The sequence below is a fragment of the Lissotriton vulgaris genome, chromosome 8 (assembly GCF_964263255.1).
Source record: "Lissotriton vulgaris chromosome 8, aLisVul1.2, whole genome shotgun sequence".
Classification (NCBI taxonomy): domain Eukaryota; kingdom Metazoa; phylum Chordata; class Amphibia; order Caudata; family Salamandridae; genus Lissotriton; species Lissotriton vulgaris.
The window spans coordinates 324,424,008-324,443,156 of NC_141696.1; the positions used below are offsets into that span (position 1 = coordinate 324,424,008).

The window sequence follows — 19,149 nt, forward strand, 5'->3', positions numbered from 1 at the left end:
CCATGGAACTCAATCAAACAAGAAAATGACTTTAATCAGTAAGGAGACAGAGAAAACACACCATAATGTACTGTATTTATTCACATATTGCACAGATGTAGCTACACAACATAAGTAGACAACAGCAACTCTCAAAATCATGTGCAAATGCCATAGACTATGCACTGGTGAATCACAATCGGGAAGTGCAAAGTCCTTGGCAGGGCAGGGTACAGCACATCAGAGCAACAGGCCCAGAGTCCTTGGCAGGGGAGAGCACATCAGAGCAACAGGCCCAGAGTCCTTGGCAGGGTACAGCACATCAGAGCAACAGGCCCAGAGTCCTTGGCAGGGGAGAGCACATCAGAGCAACAGGCCCAGAGTCCTTGGCAGGGGAGAGCACATCAGAGCAACAGGCCCAGAGTCCTTGGCAGGGGAGAGCACATCAGAGCAACAGGCCCAGAGTCCTTGGCAGGGGAGAGCACATCAGAGCAACAGGCCCAGTGTCCTTGGCAGGGCAGGGTACAGCACATCAGAGCAACAGGCCCAGAGTCCTTGGCAGGGTACAGCACATCAGAGCAACAGGCCCAGAGTCCTTGGCAGGGTACAGCACATCAGAGCAACAGGCCCAGAGTCCTTGGCAGGGGAGAGCACATCAGAGCAACAGGCCCAGTGTCCTTGGCAGGGTACAGCACATCAGAGCAACAGGCCCAGTGTCCTTGGCAGGGCAGGGTACAGCACATCAGAGCAACAGGCCCAGAGTCCTTGGCAGGGGAGAGCACATCAGAGCAACAGGCCCAGAGTCCTTGGCAGGGGAGAGCACATCAGAGCAACAGGCCCAGTGTCCTTGGCAGGGTACAGCACATCAGAGCAACAGGCCCAGGAACACACCCACATCGCTAACAATGGTGTACTGTAGCACACCTATGTGTGGCACAGGCGTCTGAGGGTGTTGACAACTCACTCCTGGCTGTCATGTGGAGTGGAACCTGGCTGTGTGTCAGGGACTGCAGGTCGACTTGACTGGTGTGACAGAGGGACATGTGGTGTGGCTATAACAGAGGGCCTGCAAGGTGGAGGGCTGTGCGGACCAGGTGGCACCGTGGCACGTGGAGGTGGAGTCATGCACGCCCTTGACACAGTGTGGGTGGGAGAGGTTGGAGGGGTGCCCTTCCACTTCTTTGGAATATGAATTTGCTTCCCTGTCATGGGGTTGATGGGAAGTGGCGTTGACACCACCTGCACACCCCCCAACTGTTCCACTTCAGGGGCAGACACTGCCACTCCCTCTGGAGAAGTGCTTGATCCTGCAGTACGCTTGTGCTGGCTACGCCTCCGGACCACTTTAGCCTCTCTGGAAGGTGTACCCCCCACAGTGACCACCTTCCCACTTACCCCAGGGATGGCCACTACACTGCCCTCCTGTCCCTTCTTGCCAGGGATGGCCACTACACTGCCCTCCTGTCCCTTCTTGCCAGGGATGGCCACTACACTGCCCTCCTGTCCCTTCTTGCCAGGGATGGCCACTACACTGCCCTCCTGTCCCTTCTTGCCAGGGATGGCCACTACACTGCCCTCCTGTCCCTTCTTGCCAGGGATGGCCACTACACTGCCCTCCTGTCCCTTCTTGCCAGGGATGGCCACTACACTGCCCTTCTTTGCCACAATGACTGGGCTGGTCACAGCAGGGCTTCCCTCCACCTGCCTCGATGTACTTTGTTCTGGGGTTGATGTGGTAGGTGGGTGTGTCCCAGTGTTCACCCCAGGTGTAGTCATGACATCCCACACATCCTCTGTGGGCATAGCAGAGTCAATATCTGGTGATGGCTCAGCAGCATGTGAGCCTGATGTCTGACACAATGTTGTTCTGGCCTTGCTCTTCTGTGACTCCACCTGGTCTGTGCATATTGGGGGGTCCCTGCCCTTCTTTGGGGATGGAGTCTGTGGACGGGATTGTTTGCTTTGGGTCTGAGCTGTGCTCCTAGTGTTGTAACGTTTACTTGATGTATGTCCCAAGTGCTCACTGTCATCTGATGTGGCCACTGACTGGGTGGACGTCACAGGCACCTGAGCTGCAAAGGGGGCATGTTGGAGGGCTGACGTCACTGTACCTGACAATGACAGGAGTGTACGATGTAGGCCACCCACGTCAGAGTGTATGCCCTCCATGAATGCCAGAACCTGCCCTATTTTGTAATCGTGGGCACTGAAGGCATTCAGCAGGGCGGTCTGGCCCACGCAAAGTTGCCGCAGGAGCTCTACGCACTGAGCACTGAGGGCAGCAGGGGGGACAGGTGCAGGTGCTGCGGTGCCATGTGTGAATGTCACACGTCCCCTCTTAGTGACACGGATACGGCCAGCCCCAGAGGAAGTGGATGGGAGGGTGGGCAGTGGCCGTTGGTAGTCAGATGCAGCAGCAGAGTCCCCATCCCCTGTGGCTGCTAACAGGGACTCATCCCCCCTGCCATCAGATGAAGTGGTACTCTGTGTCTCAGCCACAGATTCCTCATGCATACTCCTGTCACCCTCAGTAGCGCTGGTGTGGTCAGTGTCACTTTGCTCCGTCTCACCCTGCCCTGCTGCCGCTGTCGTGCTGGTCTCCCCACCACTTTCAGGATCATGTTCCGCCGTGGTGTCTTCCGAATCTGCATTAGTGACAGAAACATGGTTGTATAAGTGTCATAGTCTGGTCACACGATATCAGAGCAATGCAGCACATGAGAGGCCTAGAGCTACATGGTAACCACCACACCCTCAAATCATTGTGCTGCTACACACCAGTTACACCACAACTGAGCCTGTCATGCGGACAAACAGGCAGGAGTGGACCAATGTCGATGACACACAGCACTACACCCTGCCCATGGATGGTGTTCCCCTAGCCCACATGGACCTGCCCCACGGACATGATGTAGCCACAACTAACATCACCACTTCCAGAGCCTAAAGGGATCCAGAGGGGAATACACACACCTGTTTTGTCTACACATGCCACATTGTCAAATAGATTTACAAAAGGGGGTGGTGATGAACAGAGTGTCTGAATTGAGCAGACCACTCTTACCCAGTCCAAAGATCAGGGCTTGATCCATCACCGTTATTTATCTCACTGCCCCATCCCAGCTCAGAACCTGGCTATATGCAAATCAGTCTGTCCCTGGCCCAGTGCATCATGGGAACAGGGCAGACTAAACTACCAAGCCAATTCTTTACCAGAAAGGAGACAAGCTACCGGGGACCGGTTTCTGGCATTTCAGCCTCTTCGGCCCGGCTTGCTTGAATCCTGATGGAGCAGTGAGAAAGGGACTCATGTCTGAGTATACCCTGCCACACCTATAGTGGCCAAAATCGATTTACAAAAGGGGGTGGTGATGAACAGAGTGTCTGAATTGAGCAGACCACTCTTACCCAGTCCAAAGATCAGGGCTTGATCCATCACCGTTATTTATCTCACTGCCCCATCCCAGCTCAGAACCTGGCTATATGCAAATCAGTCTGTCCCTGGCCCAGTGCATCATGGGAACAGGGCAGACTAAACTACCAAGCCAATTCTTTACCAGAAAGGAGACAAGCTACCGGGGACCGGTTTCTGGCATTTCAGCCTCTTCGGCCCGGCTTGCTTGAATCCTGATGGAGCAGTGAGAAAGGGACTCATGTCTGAGTATACCCTGCCACACCTATAGTGGCCAAAATCGATTTACAAAAGGGGGTGGTGATGAACAGAGTGTCTGAATTGAGCAGACCACTCTTACCCAGTCCAAAGATCAGGGCTTGATCCATCACCGTTATTTATCTCACTGCCCCATCCCAGCTCAGAACCTGGCTATATGCAAATCAGTCTGTCCCTGGCCCAGTGCATCATGGGAACAGGGCAGACTAAACTACCAAGCCAATTCTTTACCAGAAAGGAGACAAGCTACCGGGGACCGGTTTCTGGCATTTCAGCCTCTTCGGCCCGGCTTGCTTGAATCCTGATGGAGCAGTGAGAAAGGGACTCATGTCTGAGTATACCCTGCCACACCTATAGTGGCCAAAATCGATTTACAAAAGGGGGTGGTGATGAACAGAGTGTCTGAATTGAGCAGACCACTCTTACCCAGTCCAAAGATCAGGGCTTGATCCATCACCGTTATTTATCTCACTGCCCCATCCCAGCTCAGAACCTGGCTATATGCAAATCAGTCTGTCCCTGGCCCAGTGCATCATGGGAACAGGGCAGACTAAACTACCAAGCCAATTCTTTACCAGAAAGGAGACAAGCTACCGGGGACCGGTTTCTGGCATTTCAGCCTCTTCGGCCCGGCTTGCTTGAATCCTGATGGAGCAGTGAGAAAGGGACTCATGTCTGAGTATACCCTGCCACACCTATAGTGGCCAAAATCGATTTACAAAAGGGGGTGGTGATGAACAGAGTGTCTGAATTGAGCAGACCACTCTTACCCAGTCCAAAGATCAGGGCTTGATCCATCACCGTTATTTATCTCACTGCCCCATCCCAGCTCAGAACCTGGCTATATGCAAATCAGTCTGTCCCTGGCCCAGTGCATCATGGGAACAGGGCAGACTAAACTACCAAGCCAATTCTTTACCAGAAAGGAGACAAGCTACCGGGGACCGGTTTCTGGCATTTCAGCCTCTTCGGCCCGGCTTGCTTGAATCCTGATGGAGCAGTGAGAAAGGGACTCATGTCTGAGTATACCCTGCCACACCTATAGTGGCCAAAATCGATTTACAAAAGGGGGTGGTGATGAACAGAGTGTCTGAATTGAGCAGACCACTCTTACCCAGTCCAAAGATCAGGGCTTGATCCATCACCGTTATTTATCTCACTGCCCCATCCCAGCTCAGAACCTGGCTATATGCAAATCAGTCTGTCCCTGGCCCAGTGCATCATGGGAACAGGGCAGACTAAACTACCAAGCCAATTCTTTACCAGAAAGGAGACAAGCTACCGGGGACCGGTTTCTGGCATTTCAGCCTCTTCGGCCCGGCTTGCTTGAATCCTGATGGAGCAGTGAGAAAGGGACTCATGTCTGAGTATACCCTGCCACACCTATAGTGGCCAAAATCGATTTACAAAAGGGGGTGGTGATGAACAGAGTGTCTGAATTGAGCAGACCACTCTTACCCAGTCCAAAGATCAGGGCTTGATCCATCACCGTTATTTATCTCACTGCCCCATCCCAGCTCAGAACCTGGCTATATGCAAATCAGTCTGTCCCTGGCCCAGTGCATCATGGGAACAGGGCAGACTAAACTACCAAGCCAATTCTTTACCAGAAAGGAGACAAGCTACCGGGGACCGGTTTCTGGCATTTCAGCCTCTTCGGCCCGGCTTGCTTGAATCCTGATGGAGCAGTGAGAAAGGGACTCATGTCTGAGTATACCCTGCCACACCTATAGTGGCCAAAATCGATTTACAAAAGGGGGTGGTGATGAACAGAGTGTCTGAATTGAGCAGACCACTCTTACCCAGTCCAAAGATCAGGGCTTGATCCATCACCGTTATTTATCTCACTGCCCCATCCCAGCTCAGAACCTGGCTATATGCAAATCAGTCTGTCCCTGGCCCAGTGCATCATGGGAACAGGGCAGACTAAACTACCAAGCCAATTCTTTACCAGAAAGGAGACAAGCTACCGGGGACCGGTTTCTGGCATTTCAGCCTCTTCGGCCCGGCTTGCTTGAATCCTGATGGAGCAGTGAGAAAGGGACTCATGTCTGAGTATACCCTGCCACACCTATAGTGGCCAAAATCGATTTACAAAAGGGGGTGGTGATGAACAGAGTGTCTGAATTGAGCAGACCACTCTTACCCAGTCCAAAGATCAGGGCTTGATCCATCACCGTTATTTATCTCACTGCCCCATCCCAGCTCAGAACCTGGCTATATGCAAATCAGTCTGTCCCTGGCCCAGTGCATCATGGGAACAGGGCAGACTAAACTACCAAGCCAATTCTTTACCAGAAAGGAGACAAGCTACCGGGGACCGGTTTCTGGCATTTCAGCCTCTTCGGCCCGGCTTGCTTGAATCCTGATGGAGCAGTGAGAAAGGGACTCATGTCTGAGTATACCCTGCCACACCTATAGTGGCCAAAATCGATTTACAAAAGGGGGTGGTGATGAACAGAGTGTCTGAATTGAGCAGACCACTCTTACCCAGTCCAAAGATCAGGGCTGGATCCATCACCGTTATTTATCTCACTGCCCCATCCCAGCTCAGAACCTGGCTATATGCAAATCAGTCTGTCCCTGGCCCAGTGCATCATGGGAACAGGGCAGACTAAACTACCAAGCCAATTCTTTACCAGAAAGGAGACAAGCTACCGGGGACCGGTTTCTGGCATTTCAGCCTCTTCGGCCCGGCTTGCTTGAATCCTGATGGAGCAGTGAGAAAGGGACTCATGTCTGAGTATACCCTGCCACACCTATAGTGGCCAAAATCGATTTACAAAAGGGGGTGGTGATGAACAGAGTGTCTGAATTGAGCAGACCACTCTTACCCAGTCCAAAGATCAGGGCTTGATCCATCACCGTTATTTATCTCACTGCCCCATCCCAGCTCAGAACCTGGCTATATGCAAATCAGTCTGTCCCTGGCCCAGTGCATCATGGGAACAGGGCAGACTAAACTACCAAGCCAATTCTTTACCAGAAAGGAGACAAGCTACCGGGGACCGGTTTCTGGCATTTCAGCCTCTTCGGCCCGGCTTGCTTGAATCCTGATGGAGCAGTGAGAAAGGGACTCATGTCTGAGTATACCCTGCCACACCTATAGTGGCCAAAATCGATTTACAAAAGGGGGTGGTGATGAACAGAGTGTCTGAATTGAGCAGACCACTCTTACCCAGTCCAAAGATCAGGTGAGAGCTTTCTGCTTAATTCAGAGACTCTGTCCCTCACCACCCCTTGTTGTAAATATTTTTGTCCACCCTAAGCGTGGAAGGGTATTCTCAGATGTGAGACCCTTGCTCATTGCACCATCAGGATTCAAGCAAACCGGGCCGAAGAAGGCTGTAATGCCAGAAACCGGTCCCCGGGAGCTTGTTTCCTTCCCAGTGAAAGAATTGGCTTTTGTAGTTTGGTTTGCCCTGTTCCCATCATGCACTGGGACAGGAACAGACTAATTTGCATACAGCCGGGTTCTGAAACTGGGATGGTGCAGTGAGCTAAAAAACGGTGTTGGATCTAGCCCTGATCTCTTGACTGGGTGAGAGCTTTCTGCTTAATTCAGAGACTCTGTCCCTCACCACCCCTTGTTGTAAATATTTTTGTCCACCCTAAGCGTGGAAGGGTATTCTCAGATGTGAGACCCTTGCTCATTGCACCATCAGGATTCAAGCAAACCGGGCCGAAGAAGGCTGTAATGCCAGAAACCGGTCCCCGGGAGCTTGTTTCCTTCCCAGTGAAAGAATTGGCTTTTGTAGTTTGGTTTGCCCTGTTCCCATCATGCACTGGGACAGGAACAGACTAATTTGCATACAGCCGGGTTCTGAAACTGGGATGGTGCAGTGAGCTAAAAAACGGTGTTGGATCTAGCCCTGATCTCTTGACTGGGTGAGAGCTTTCTGCTTAATTCAGAGACTCTGTCCCTCACCACCCCTTGTTGTAAATAACATTGTCAAATAGGCCATTACAATCACCATGTGCCAATGTGGGTTCACATTGTTGTCAGATGTGTGGGCCACTACCATGCAGGTGCATGCAAAGTACACTGACATGGTGTAACACTCATTAAGTGGACACAGCTGTACAGCATAATAGGGACTACACCCACCATCACAAAGAAGAGTGACCATGTGGACAACAAAATATATGTCAAGGACTGAAAACTGCAGCCAGGAGCTGCAGAGTAAGGCCATGGTGGGCCAATGCCTCATACAGACACACATCACAGTTGCCACTCACATCACATATCACAGCATGGCAGCACACGCACATCACATGTGTCACCGCAGACACAGGCACTCTACACATGCATCCACTCCCAGACAAACTCTCCCTCCCCGGATACTCACCATCGCTGTCTTGCTGCTGAAGCCCCTTCAGACGTGCATCCAGGTCTGGATAGGTCACTGCCAGTATGCGTGCCATCAGCGGAGTCATGGTGCGGCGTGCCACACGCCCTGTGCGTGGTACCATCCCCAACTTCATCTCTGCCACTTGCTTAGCCAGCCGGCTGATGTCGTCCCACCTCTTGTGACAGTGTGTGTGTCGTCTGTTTGATACCCCCAGGGCTCGCACCTTTGCTGCTATGGCCCTCCAGACAGCCTTACGTTGGTGTACTTTGAGCTGCAGGTATGAGAGTAAAGAAGGACTAATGAACATTTACACATTGTCATATGTCAGCATCTATCAGTACAGCAGCCAGACACTGAATCAGGACGCACAGTGACCCCCCTCCCTCCAGAACTGGGGGTACCCTCACAAGGCCACTCTGCATGGCATAAACATTAGTGAATGCATGCACACATTGAGCTTCGTAGTCTCCATGATTATCACACTGAAGAATGATGATTCAACACAAATGCATCGACAGCACTGTATGAATCATAAATTGTACAGGGCATTGATGTGGCATATCCACTAATCAGTGTGCAGCAACTGTAGCATGTAAGTTGGCTGATGGACAAACTTTGGAAGGGCAGCCACTGAACCTACTCTGTGGGGCACACTGACTATGACTACAGGGGCACCCTGAAATTACATCACAAGCGGACACTGTCCAACCAGCTACAAGGCAAACAACCGTTGGTCATGTCTGCCCCAAAAAGTAGCACATCCCACTCACACATACAAGTATTGGCCTAGGACAGAGTCATAATGCAAAACACACACTCCCACCACCTGCAAACATCTTGTCTGTCAGTGTTTGTCAGCACCACACATCCAAAATAACATACAGCTGCATCATGAATACACGTCTGACACCACCCTGCCCTACAGCTCCCTACATGGTGACTTACCACGACATTGGGGCCACCAAACAGCCGTGGGTACTGTGCCAGCACCTCGTTCACAAGGACATCCAGCTCCTCACTCGTGAATGGACTGGCACGGATCTTATCTGTTCTTGACATCCCTGTGGATATGGCAGACCTGTGGCGGAAGTGAGTTGTGAGGTGTCCCAGGCAGCAGGCTCTGTGAGCAGCAGGAGAGGGTCCCAGGCAGCAGCAGGAGAGGGTCCCAGGCAGCAGCAGGAGAGGGTCCCAGGCAGCAGCAGGAGAGGGTCCCAGGCAGCAGCAGGAGAGGGTCCCAGGCAGCAGCAGGAGAGGGTCCCAGGCAGCAGCAGGAGAGGGTCCCAGGCAGCAGCAGGAGAGGGTCTCAGGCAGCAGCAGGAGAGGGTCCCAGGCAGCAGCAGGAGAGGGTCCCAGGCAGCAGCAGGAGAGGGTCTCAGGCAGCAGCAGGAGAGGGTCCCAGGCAGCAGCAGGAGAGGGTCCCAGGCAGCAGCAGGAGAGGGTCCCAGGCAGCAGGCTCTGTGAGCAGTGGGAATGTGTGGCTCACTCCCACAGATTTATAGGCCCATGGGGTCGTTAGGAAGCTGATAAGGTGCTACAATTGGTTGTCTGGGTCAGCCTTATTCATAAGCATCCAATGACCGGCTCCGCGGCGGCGGCGCGCCGCTTCCGCATTATTCAAATCTGCATCATGCCACATTGAACACCCATGCCATTGGCTGTATGCAATGCACCATGGCGGTGACGCACCGCGGGTGTCCGGGGTGCGCTACCGCGATGGTGCATCATTCAAAAGCATCCAATGACCGGCTCCGCGGCGGCGGCGCGCCGCTTCCGCATTATTCAAATCTGCATCATGCCACATTGAACACCCATGCCATTGGCTGTATGCAATGCACCATGGCGGTGACGCACCGCGGGTGTCCGGGGTGCGCTACCGCGATGGTGCATCATTCAAAAGCATCCAATGACCGGCTCCGCGGCGGCGGCGCGCCGCTTCCGCATTATTCAAATCTGCATCATGCCACATTGAACACCCATGCCATTGGCTGTATGCAATGCACCATGGCGGTGACGCTCCGCCGGGGACCGGCGGTAGGTACCGCAACTGATGCGGCGGAGCCTAGCCAGCGGCATGGACACCAGTCCATGTGCCAATGGCTACCTTGGCTGGGTAGATGGTGGTGCTGGGGTCACACCGCCAGGGACTGGCGCTAGGTTCTGGCATTTTCGTGCACATTGCTCTGTATGTCAATCATGGACAATGTATAAGTGCCATGCAGCTACATGGTGTAGGGCACATCATTGTACACACGATGCCACAGAGCCATTGCATCCACAGGAGGACGCACGTTCAGTCTGAGCCACTTTAGCATGTGTTTGTGCCATTTTAGTAAGGCTTTTGATGGGTGCTGATAATTGACAGACGTCAGGTGCTCTACATAGATGCAGTGAGGTTTAATGTGTTGTTGGTCAGTGCAGACCTTGACCAGGCTGGTGGCACTGCATTGTATCGTACCTGACTTGTGCATAGGGTGACCAACCGTCCGTAAATTTCACGGACAGTCCGTAATTTTGGCTGTCTGTCCGTTGTCCGTGAAGGATTCTTTATCGGACGCCATTTGTCCGTAATTTTAACCGGGCACAGCTTTCCCCCACCTCCCTTCTTGACTCCGATGCTGCATGAAAGCTCAGACCCCCAGCAGCACTGTAGAGGCACAGCGGGATGGCAACCCTCACACCTCCAGCCCTTGATGAGCTGTTAAGAGGTGCTTGAAGGTGACAGAGGGAGGGGCGCAGGTTCAGGAGCAGGGGGCATCCATTCACATGCAAACAGCCCTGAATGCGTCTTGTATCTGCTATTTTGAGGGGGGCTCGCACATTCCATTTCTACCCAGGGCCCCAAACATCCGAGACTCGGCCAGATTACACCCCTGATTACACCGAGGCAGCACCTGCTTCTCTTCACCGAGCTTACTTACTGCCACTAATTTGTAAGCAAACCTCGGTTCTTCAAACATGCATAACGTAATACAATAAAGAAATGGCACAATCGCACCCACACTGATTAACAAAGTATGGAGGACAATCAGTTCTCTTAGAGTATCTCCTGTGAGTACTGTATATCACAGTGGGGGATGGCATTTTGGAGCTTGTGCAGGAGGGGGCGAGAAGCCCAAGATGATACTAGCATACTGCATGGCCACCCCTGTGCCCACCCTGGTGGATCACGTTCCCTCTCCTGTGATGACTCCTGCTCCTGTCCCCCATGTTGTGGCTCCAGTCCACCCCCTCCTGTGATGGCTCTTGTCCCCCCCTGTGGTGGATCCTGTCTCTGCCCTGGGTGGCTTCTGTACCAGTCCTGGAACGGCCCCTGCAGCGAGGGTGAAGTTCTTGATGGGCCTCTTCTCAAAAGGGCTCAGCTCAAAATTAATATGGAAAGGTGGGCGAGTAAGTAAGTGAAGGGATGTGTGAATGGCTGGATGAATTAGTGAAAGGGTGAATGGATGAATGAAAGATTGACTAAATGGATAATGAGAGAGGATAGATGGATTGATGAGTGAGGGGAAGGATGGAGAGAAAATGTAAATAGCTGGATGTATGGGTGGAAGGGTAGCTGGATGATTGATGAGGGGAAAGATGGATGAGGGGAAGGATGATGGATGGAGGGGAAGGATGGATGAGGGGCAGGATAAATGGATGGGATGGATGGATGGGTGAGGGGAAGGATGGGTGAAAGGAAGGATGGATGAGGGGAAGGATGGATGGATGACGGGAAAGGATGGATGATGAGGGGAAGGATGGATGGATGGATGGATGATGAGGGGGTGGGTGAACGGATGGATGATGAGGGGAAGGGTGGATGGATGGATGATGAGGGGGTGGGTGAAAGGATGGATGGATGAGTGGGTGGGTGGATGATGGGGGGTAGGTGGATGAGTGAAATGATGGATGTATTGATGTATTGATAAGTGCAAGGGTGAATGAATGGACATATGAGTGAAAGGGTGGGTGTAAGGATGGATGAGTGAGTGAAAGGGAGGGTAGATGGACAAAAGGATGAATAGATGTGTGAAGGAGTGAAATGATAGATGAATGAGTGATAGGGGCAATGGATGGATTCATGAGTGGATGAGTAGATGGATGGATGGATGGGTAGTTGGATGGATGGATGGAAGGCTAAGTGAAAGGGTCGATGGAGAGAGAAAGGGAGGATGGATGGATGACTAAAAGAGTGGATGGGTGGAAGGATTAGTAAGTGAAAGGATGGCTGGATTGGTGAAAGGGTAAATGGCTGAATAGGTGAGTGAATGGATGGATGGGATGAAGAGTGGATGGATAAGTGTACAGATGGATAGGGTGAAAGGGTGGATGGATGGATAATGGAGGATGAGTGAAAGGATGGATGAGGGGATGGATGAGTGAAATGATAGATGGAAGGATACATGATGGGTAGGTTTGCAAATGGTTGAATATGTTTGGAAATGGCTGGGCTTACTTATATACTATTGCGCGACCTCTGATGTGTCTGTAAAACGTACCTATTGTCCTGAAGTTTAGTCCTGAATTTTGACCTCCTATCCTGAATTTGTGTCCTGAATTTTGACCCTTTGTCCTGAATTTTTACACTCACCGTCCTGAATTTGGACCAATGCCAGTTGGTCACCCTACTTGTGCATTCAGAACTGATCATGCACACAACCAGAAGTGTCCCTGCTATTGTGATCATTGTGTTGATGAATGCTTCCACAATGTACATGATGCATTGAGGTCTGGCAGGTACGGCAGATGGGTATGACAGACATGTTAAGTCACATTAGATTTGTGGCTCTTGTAGCTCCATGTCTGCGCATGTCACTCGTTTAATCATTGTATCCACATTATTGTCACTTGGGTATTGTCACTGGAGAGGCCTGCCCTCTGTGTGTAGCTATTGGGCAGCCATGTAACCAGATGTGCCATGCAGCTTTCTGGCCATTGTTTTTTACCCATTACATCAATGATGTTTTGTGCTATGGCCATCTCATGATGCTTGTCATTGACCTATTGTTTTTAATCCTGAACTGGGAGGAGGCCAGATCTCCGACGTCAGGTGATTGTGCTTGAGGACATGGAGAATGAGGCAATCATCAGGAAATTCCGGTTGGACAGACCGACATTGAAGATCTTGTGTGATCTATTGGAGCCCCACCTGCAGCCTCGCCGTCACTATCCTACGGCATTCACACCCGCCCACAAGGTAATGGCAGCACTACACTTCTTTGCAACTGGTTCCTTCCAGGAGACCGTGGCTAACGCTGGGGGAATGTCGCAGCCCATGTTCAGCATGGTGCTGAGGGATGTACTCGAGGCCATGATGATCTATCGGAATCGCTACATCCATTTCCCCCGGGGACATGAATTGGCTGCCGTTAAGGGGGACTTCTATCCACTTGGGCACATCCCACATGTAGTCGGTGCGATAGATTGCACCCATGTGGCTCTGGTGGCACCGCAGGCGACGGAGCACATTGTTCGAAACCGGAAACACTACCACTCCATGAATGTGCAGGTGGTGTGCCTTGCAGACATGACAATTTCACATGTGTGTGCTAAGTATCCCGGTTCCGCACATGACTCTTTCATCATGAGGAACAGCATGGTGCCACGGGTGATGGAGAATCTGCATCCCGAACGTGCCTGGATTGTGGGTGAGTTACACAACTGCTATCGCGTGCTGTGTGTCACTGCCTTTACTGTGGCCATACAACATTGCAATGTGTATTTTTTTTTCCACAGGGGACTCGGCTTATCCCAGTAGGCCATGGCTGTTGAGCCCACTCCGTAATCCCCAGACACCTGCAGAGATCCGCTACAATGAGGCCCATGGCAGGACACGACGGGTAATTGAACGTACTTTTGGGCTGCTGAAGGCAAGGTTCCGGTGCCTTGACAGGACTGGAGGCGCACTTGCATACTCGCCTGGGAAGGTGTGCAAGATCGTTGTGGCATGCTGTATGCTACACAACCTGGCCATCCACAAGGGGGTCCCCCTGCTCCTGGATGACGGTGAGGAACCAAGGCCACAACCTGCTCAGGGACCTGAATCCAGTGATGAGGAGAGTGGAGAGGAGGAAGGAGTTGACCAACGGCAGCAGCTAATCCAACGCTACTTCACTTGAAGGTGTGTGACGAGTTACAACGTCTACATAGTCTAGTGTCTTAGCTTATCTTATGAATGGTTATGCGCAGATGTTCCCAATAGCCACATGTTCTGTCACCTATGTATGGGATTGTTGGAATGGACGTTACGTCCGGAGATGTATTATGGACGGCATTACAGCATTTCAGATAGACACTGTGTAGGGTACCTGTGATAATTAGGATATTTGTGGATCAGTGATCTGTGTGTGTTGCCACGATGAGACCAGTGACTGTAGTTCTGTTGTGTCTCCCTAGGTTCTCCAGCGTGTTCCTGCCCTGCATACTGTACATCATGTTTACATATCATGGACATAATCATCATTGTAAATTATGCACTAAAGAATTCACTACACAAAATCTGGATTGTAAGGTATTTTATTTACGGGGTGGACATGTGAATTGTGCGTGAATATTTACAGGAAGGTGGGGAATGAGCAGTGAGTTGACAGTCATGGTCGCTGAGATGCAAGAGTAGACACCACATGAATGTGGTGACCCAGTCCAACAGACAGGTGCCATTGCCAAGGCAATGTGGGGAAAGATAGTCCAAAAGAGTCAATGCAGTTGGGGAGAGGGTTGTCTTCAAGGCTGGCTCCGTGACTGGCGTGTGGCAGGTGCTTGGCTTCCAGAGACTCCCAGGCTCTTCTTTGGACGCCCCCTAGATCTTTTTGGCGGTGGGGGGCCTGCTGAATGGCCAGCGGCGTCAGAGGACTCGCCCCTCTCTGTTGGCGCAGGGGAGGATGGTGGACTGGCATCCTGCTGCACAACAGGAGGGGATGTCGGTGATGGTTGGGACACAGGCCTGTCCCTCTGCAACGCCACTTGCTGGCCCATGAGGTCCACCATCTGTCCCATGTGGTTATTGATGGACCTCATCAGCAGGATGAGCTCCCTGAAAAATTCCTCCGACAGGCCACTTTGTCCCTGGACCTCTTGATAGGCATCCACAACTCTGGTGAAGTGGTCCAGGGATGGTGTCCACTCCGCCTGAGGTCTGGTGTTGGCCCTGGCCCTCCCACCTGCTCTGCTGCCACGAACCTCTTCCCTCGCCACTGGTGCGCCACGCACTGGCTCCCTGCCCTCCACAGTTGTTTGTGTGGGCTGGTCATCCCTAGGGACAGGGAGGGTGCGGGAGGTGGTACTGGTGGTCGTGGTGGTGTTGGTGGCAGTGGCTGCGGTGGTGGTTGCGGTGGAGGCAGAGGCTGTGACAGCAGGGGTCTGCTGCGTTGTCGTTGCAGCAGAGGTGGTGGTGGGGAGGATGGGGGCCTGTGACCTCTGGGTGTGTGGAACACCGGATGTGCCGGGCTGGAGCTCATCGTCCATACTGTCCTGGGAGTCTGCATCTGTGAGTCCATGTGCCGGAGGTGTAGACTGGCTCTGCGGGTCGTTGGTGTTGTCCCCAGCAGTGAGTTCTTCATCACCTGTGGAGTAGATGGGGAGTGGTCAGTGTTTGTGTCATCTGTGTATCATCAGCTGTCTGTACACTAGTGCATTGTGCTGTCATCAGTTGTACAAATCATGGCAACATCGTGTTACATTACATAGTGGATAGTTAGATCATGGTGTCCTAAAGGTTGATTGTCTATGCATTTTGTACAATAGTAAATCGATTAATACACACACACTTCATGAAGATAAACGGTAGTTACATACCTGTAAGGTGAGCGTGCAGGGTATAATGGCTGACACTTTCTCCTGGGTGGGGCAGGCCTCCATGCTGCTGGGCTGTGGGACAGGGGGCATGCTGGGAGTAGTGGTACAGGCCTCACCCCCACAAACACCCTCCAAGTGCAGATGGCTACCTACCTGTAAGTTTGTTTGTTACACAGTGCAATGGCTGACACTTTCTCCTGGGTGGGGCAGGCCTCCATGCTGCTGGGCTGTGGGAAAAGGGGCATGCTGGGAGTAGTGAGACAGGCCTCCCTCCCTCCCTCCCTCGCACCCACAAACACCCTCCAAGTGCAGATGGCTACCAACCTGTTAGTTTGTTTCTTACACAGTGCAATGGCTGACACTTTCTCCTGGGTGGGGCAGGCCTCCATGCTGCTGGGCTGTGGGACAAGGGGCATGCTGGGAGTAGTGAGACAGGCCTCCCTCCCTCCCTCCCTCGCACCCACAAACACCCTCCAAGTGCAGATGGCTACCAACCTGTTAGTTTGTTTGTTAAACAGTGCAATGGCTGACACTTTCTCCTGGGTGGGGCAGGCCTCCATGCTGCTGGGCTGTGGGACAGGGGGCATGCTGGGAGTAGTGGTACAGGCCTCACCCCCACAAACACCCTCCAAGTGCAGATGGCTACCTACCTGTAAGTTTGTTTGTTACACAGTGCAATGGCTGACACTTTCTCCTGGGTGGGGCAGGCCTCCATGCTGCTGGGCTGTGGGACAGGGGGCATGCTGGGAGTAGTGGTACAGGCCTCACCCCCACAAACACCCTCCAAGTGCAGATGGCTACCTACCTGTAAGTTTGTTTGTTACACAGTGCAATGGCTGACACTTTCTCCTGGGTGGGGCAGGCCTCCATGCTGCTGGGCTGTGGGACAGGGGGCATGCTGGGAGTAGTGGTACAGGCCTCACCCCCACAAACACCCTCCAAGTGCAGATGGCTACCTACCTGTAAGTTTGTTTGTTACACAGTGCAATGGCTGACACTTTCTCCTGGGTGGGGCAGGCCTCCATGCTGCTGGGCTGTGGGACAAGGGGCATGCTGGGAGTGGTGAGACAGGCCTCCCTCCCTCCCTCCCTCGCACCCACAAACACCCTCCAAGTGCAGATGGCTACCAACCTGTTAGTTTGTTTGTTAAACAGTGCAATGGCTGACACTTTCTCCTGGGTGGGGCAGGCCTCCATGCTGCTGGGCTGTGGGACAGGGGGCATGCTGGGAGTAGTGGTACAGGCCTCACCCCCACAAACACCCTCCAAGTGCAGATGGCTACCTACCTGTAAGTTTGTTTGTTAAACAGTGCAATGGCTGACACTTTCTCCTGGGTGGGGCAGGCCTCCATGCTGCTGGGCTGTGGGACAGGGGGCATGCTGGGAGTAGTGGTACAGGCCTCACCCCCACAAACACCCTCCAAGTGCAGATGGCTACCTACCTGTAAGTTTGTTTGTTACACAGTGCAATGGCTGACACTTTCTCCTGGGTGGGGCAGGCCTCCATGCTGCTGGGCTGTGGGACAAGGGGCATGCTGGGAGTAGTGAGACAGGCCTCCCTCCCTCCCTCCCTCGCACCCACAAACACCCTCCAAGTGCAGATGGCTACCTACCTGTAAGTTTGTTTGTTACACAGTGCAATGGCTGACACTTTCTCCTGGGTGGGGCAGGCCTCCATGATGCTGGGCTGTGGGACAGGGGCTATGGTGGGAGTTGTTGTACTGACATTCCGGCCCCATACAGGCCTCCTCAGCAGAATGGCTGGCTACATCTTGTTTAGGGATGGACAGTGTATTGGTGGTTGGGTATTGCAAGGAGGTAAAAGTCAATGTGGTTGTCTGTACTTACCAGCCTCCGCTCCCCCGGCTACTCCTGTGTAACTCTCAGGTAGCAGGATACCAAGCACCTTCTCCTCCCATGGTGTGAATGTCTTCATTGGGACGGGAGGGCCACTGCCAGTCAAGTTTGCCACAGTCCAGTTCTTGCTCCTCTTCTCCTTGACAACCCTCTTGAGATCATGCCACCGCTTCATGATCTCCTTCTTGGATCTTGGGGTGGTCCCAACTGCATTAACCCTTTGGACAATCCTTTCCCACATTTGTGCCCTGGTGGCTAATGGTGTCTGTTGGACTAGGTTCCCAAATAGTTGTGGTTCTACTCTCACAATCTCGTTGGCCATGACTGTCAACTCACTCTCTGTGAATTTGGGCATTTTTTGTGAGGTCATGGTGTGGGGGTGTTGAGGTGTTTGTGGGTGCAGGGGTGTGTGGGTGCAAGGGTGTGGTGATGAGGTGTGTTCTGTGCTGGGGGTTTGATTGTGATGGTGTGATGGTGGTGTTGATGGTGGTGGTGGGTGTTGTGTGCGATTTTGCCTCTCTCAGATGTGGTGTGTGGCCTTCTGTTCTGGGAAGATGCAAAGGATTGTGGTGAGTGGAGGGTGTGGATTTGTACTCAGCTGTGTGGGTGTGTCCAATTGGATAGTGGTTGTCAGGTGTGTAGTGGGTGTGGTTATGTAGTATTGTGTATTTCTTTGCCATTTCTGTTTCTGTGTGTGTGTGTTGTATGTATTTGTTGCTGGGCTACTTTGTTTATGCAGTATTTTGCATCGCTGCGGTGCTTTGACATCGACCGCGATGGATTTCGTGTTCGTCCGCTACGGTGACTTTGCTGGTGCTTGTCCGTCATTTCTCCCATGCAATCCTGCCTTCGACCGCGGCGGTCGGTGCCTGCCGGTCCGCCCGCGCCACCCTCGGGGATATCGTAATTTCCTGTGCGGTGTCTCCGCTTTCCCTGTGGGCGGTGTTGTATTTCCAGCTGCTTTTCCGACCGCCGCGGTCGGAGTTTTGTCATCACCGCACACGTCGGGCGGTTTCATTTTCACCGCTACCGCCGCGGTCGGTCTCTAGTGGCGGTCGATCCTAATTTGTCTGCCGGTTGCACCGCCTCCATGGCGGGCGGTTGTTTCCCGCATCCATGGCGGGCGGGGTGGTTTTCCGCCCGCTATCCTAATGGGGCCCTTGATGTCTTGCTCCAATTAAATAATGTCTCCATTCCTTAAACGCATCTTTTATTGCCAACAACTCTTTCTCAGTTATGGTGTAGTTCATCTCTGCAGGAGTTAGCTTCCTGAATCAATAAGCTACCGGATGCAGCTGTCCTGTTGTCTTGTGTCTTTGAGATAGTACTCCACCAATTGCTTGATCTGAGGCATCTGTTTCTACATAAAATGGTTCAGCAGTATCTGCATGCAACAGGACTGGGCGGTCGTGAAACTTATCTTCAACAGTTTAAATGCTTCTTCGGTTTCATCAGTCCACTCAAAATGAACTCCTTTTCTCAACAGTTTGGTGAGTGGTAAGATTTTCTGTGAAAATAC

At 52.5% G+C, this 19,149-nt stretch overlaps 1 protein-coding gene and 1 long non-coding RNA gene across 2 annotated transcripts; one reads left to right on the top strand and one right to left on the bottom strand.

Moving 5' to 3' along the window:
* Positions 1-875: 875 nt before the first annotated feature.
* LOC147696997 (uncharacterized) lies at positions 876-8,485 on the bottom strand. The gene is made up of 2 exons (XM_086933267.1): positions 7,999-8,485; positions 876-2,624 (listed from the first exon to the last, which is right to left on the bottom strand). Exons 1-2 carry the CDS (start codon positions 8,306-8,308, stop codon positions 940-942), a joined length of 1,995 nt encoding a protein of 664 aa, XP_086789393.1. The 5' UTR covers positions 8,309-8,485; the 3' UTR covers positions 876-939.
* Positions 8,486-13,469: 4,984 nt separating this feature from the next.
* LOC147696998 (uncharacterized) lies at positions 13,470-14,498 on the top strand. Its single transcript, XR_015299130.1, has 3 exons — positions 13,470-13,628; positions 13,717-14,101; positions 14,377-14,498. It is a non-coding gene; the product is annotated as an uncharacterized LOC147696998 (long non-coding RNA).
* The last annotated feature ends 4,651 nt before the right edge of the window (positions 14,499-19,149 follow it).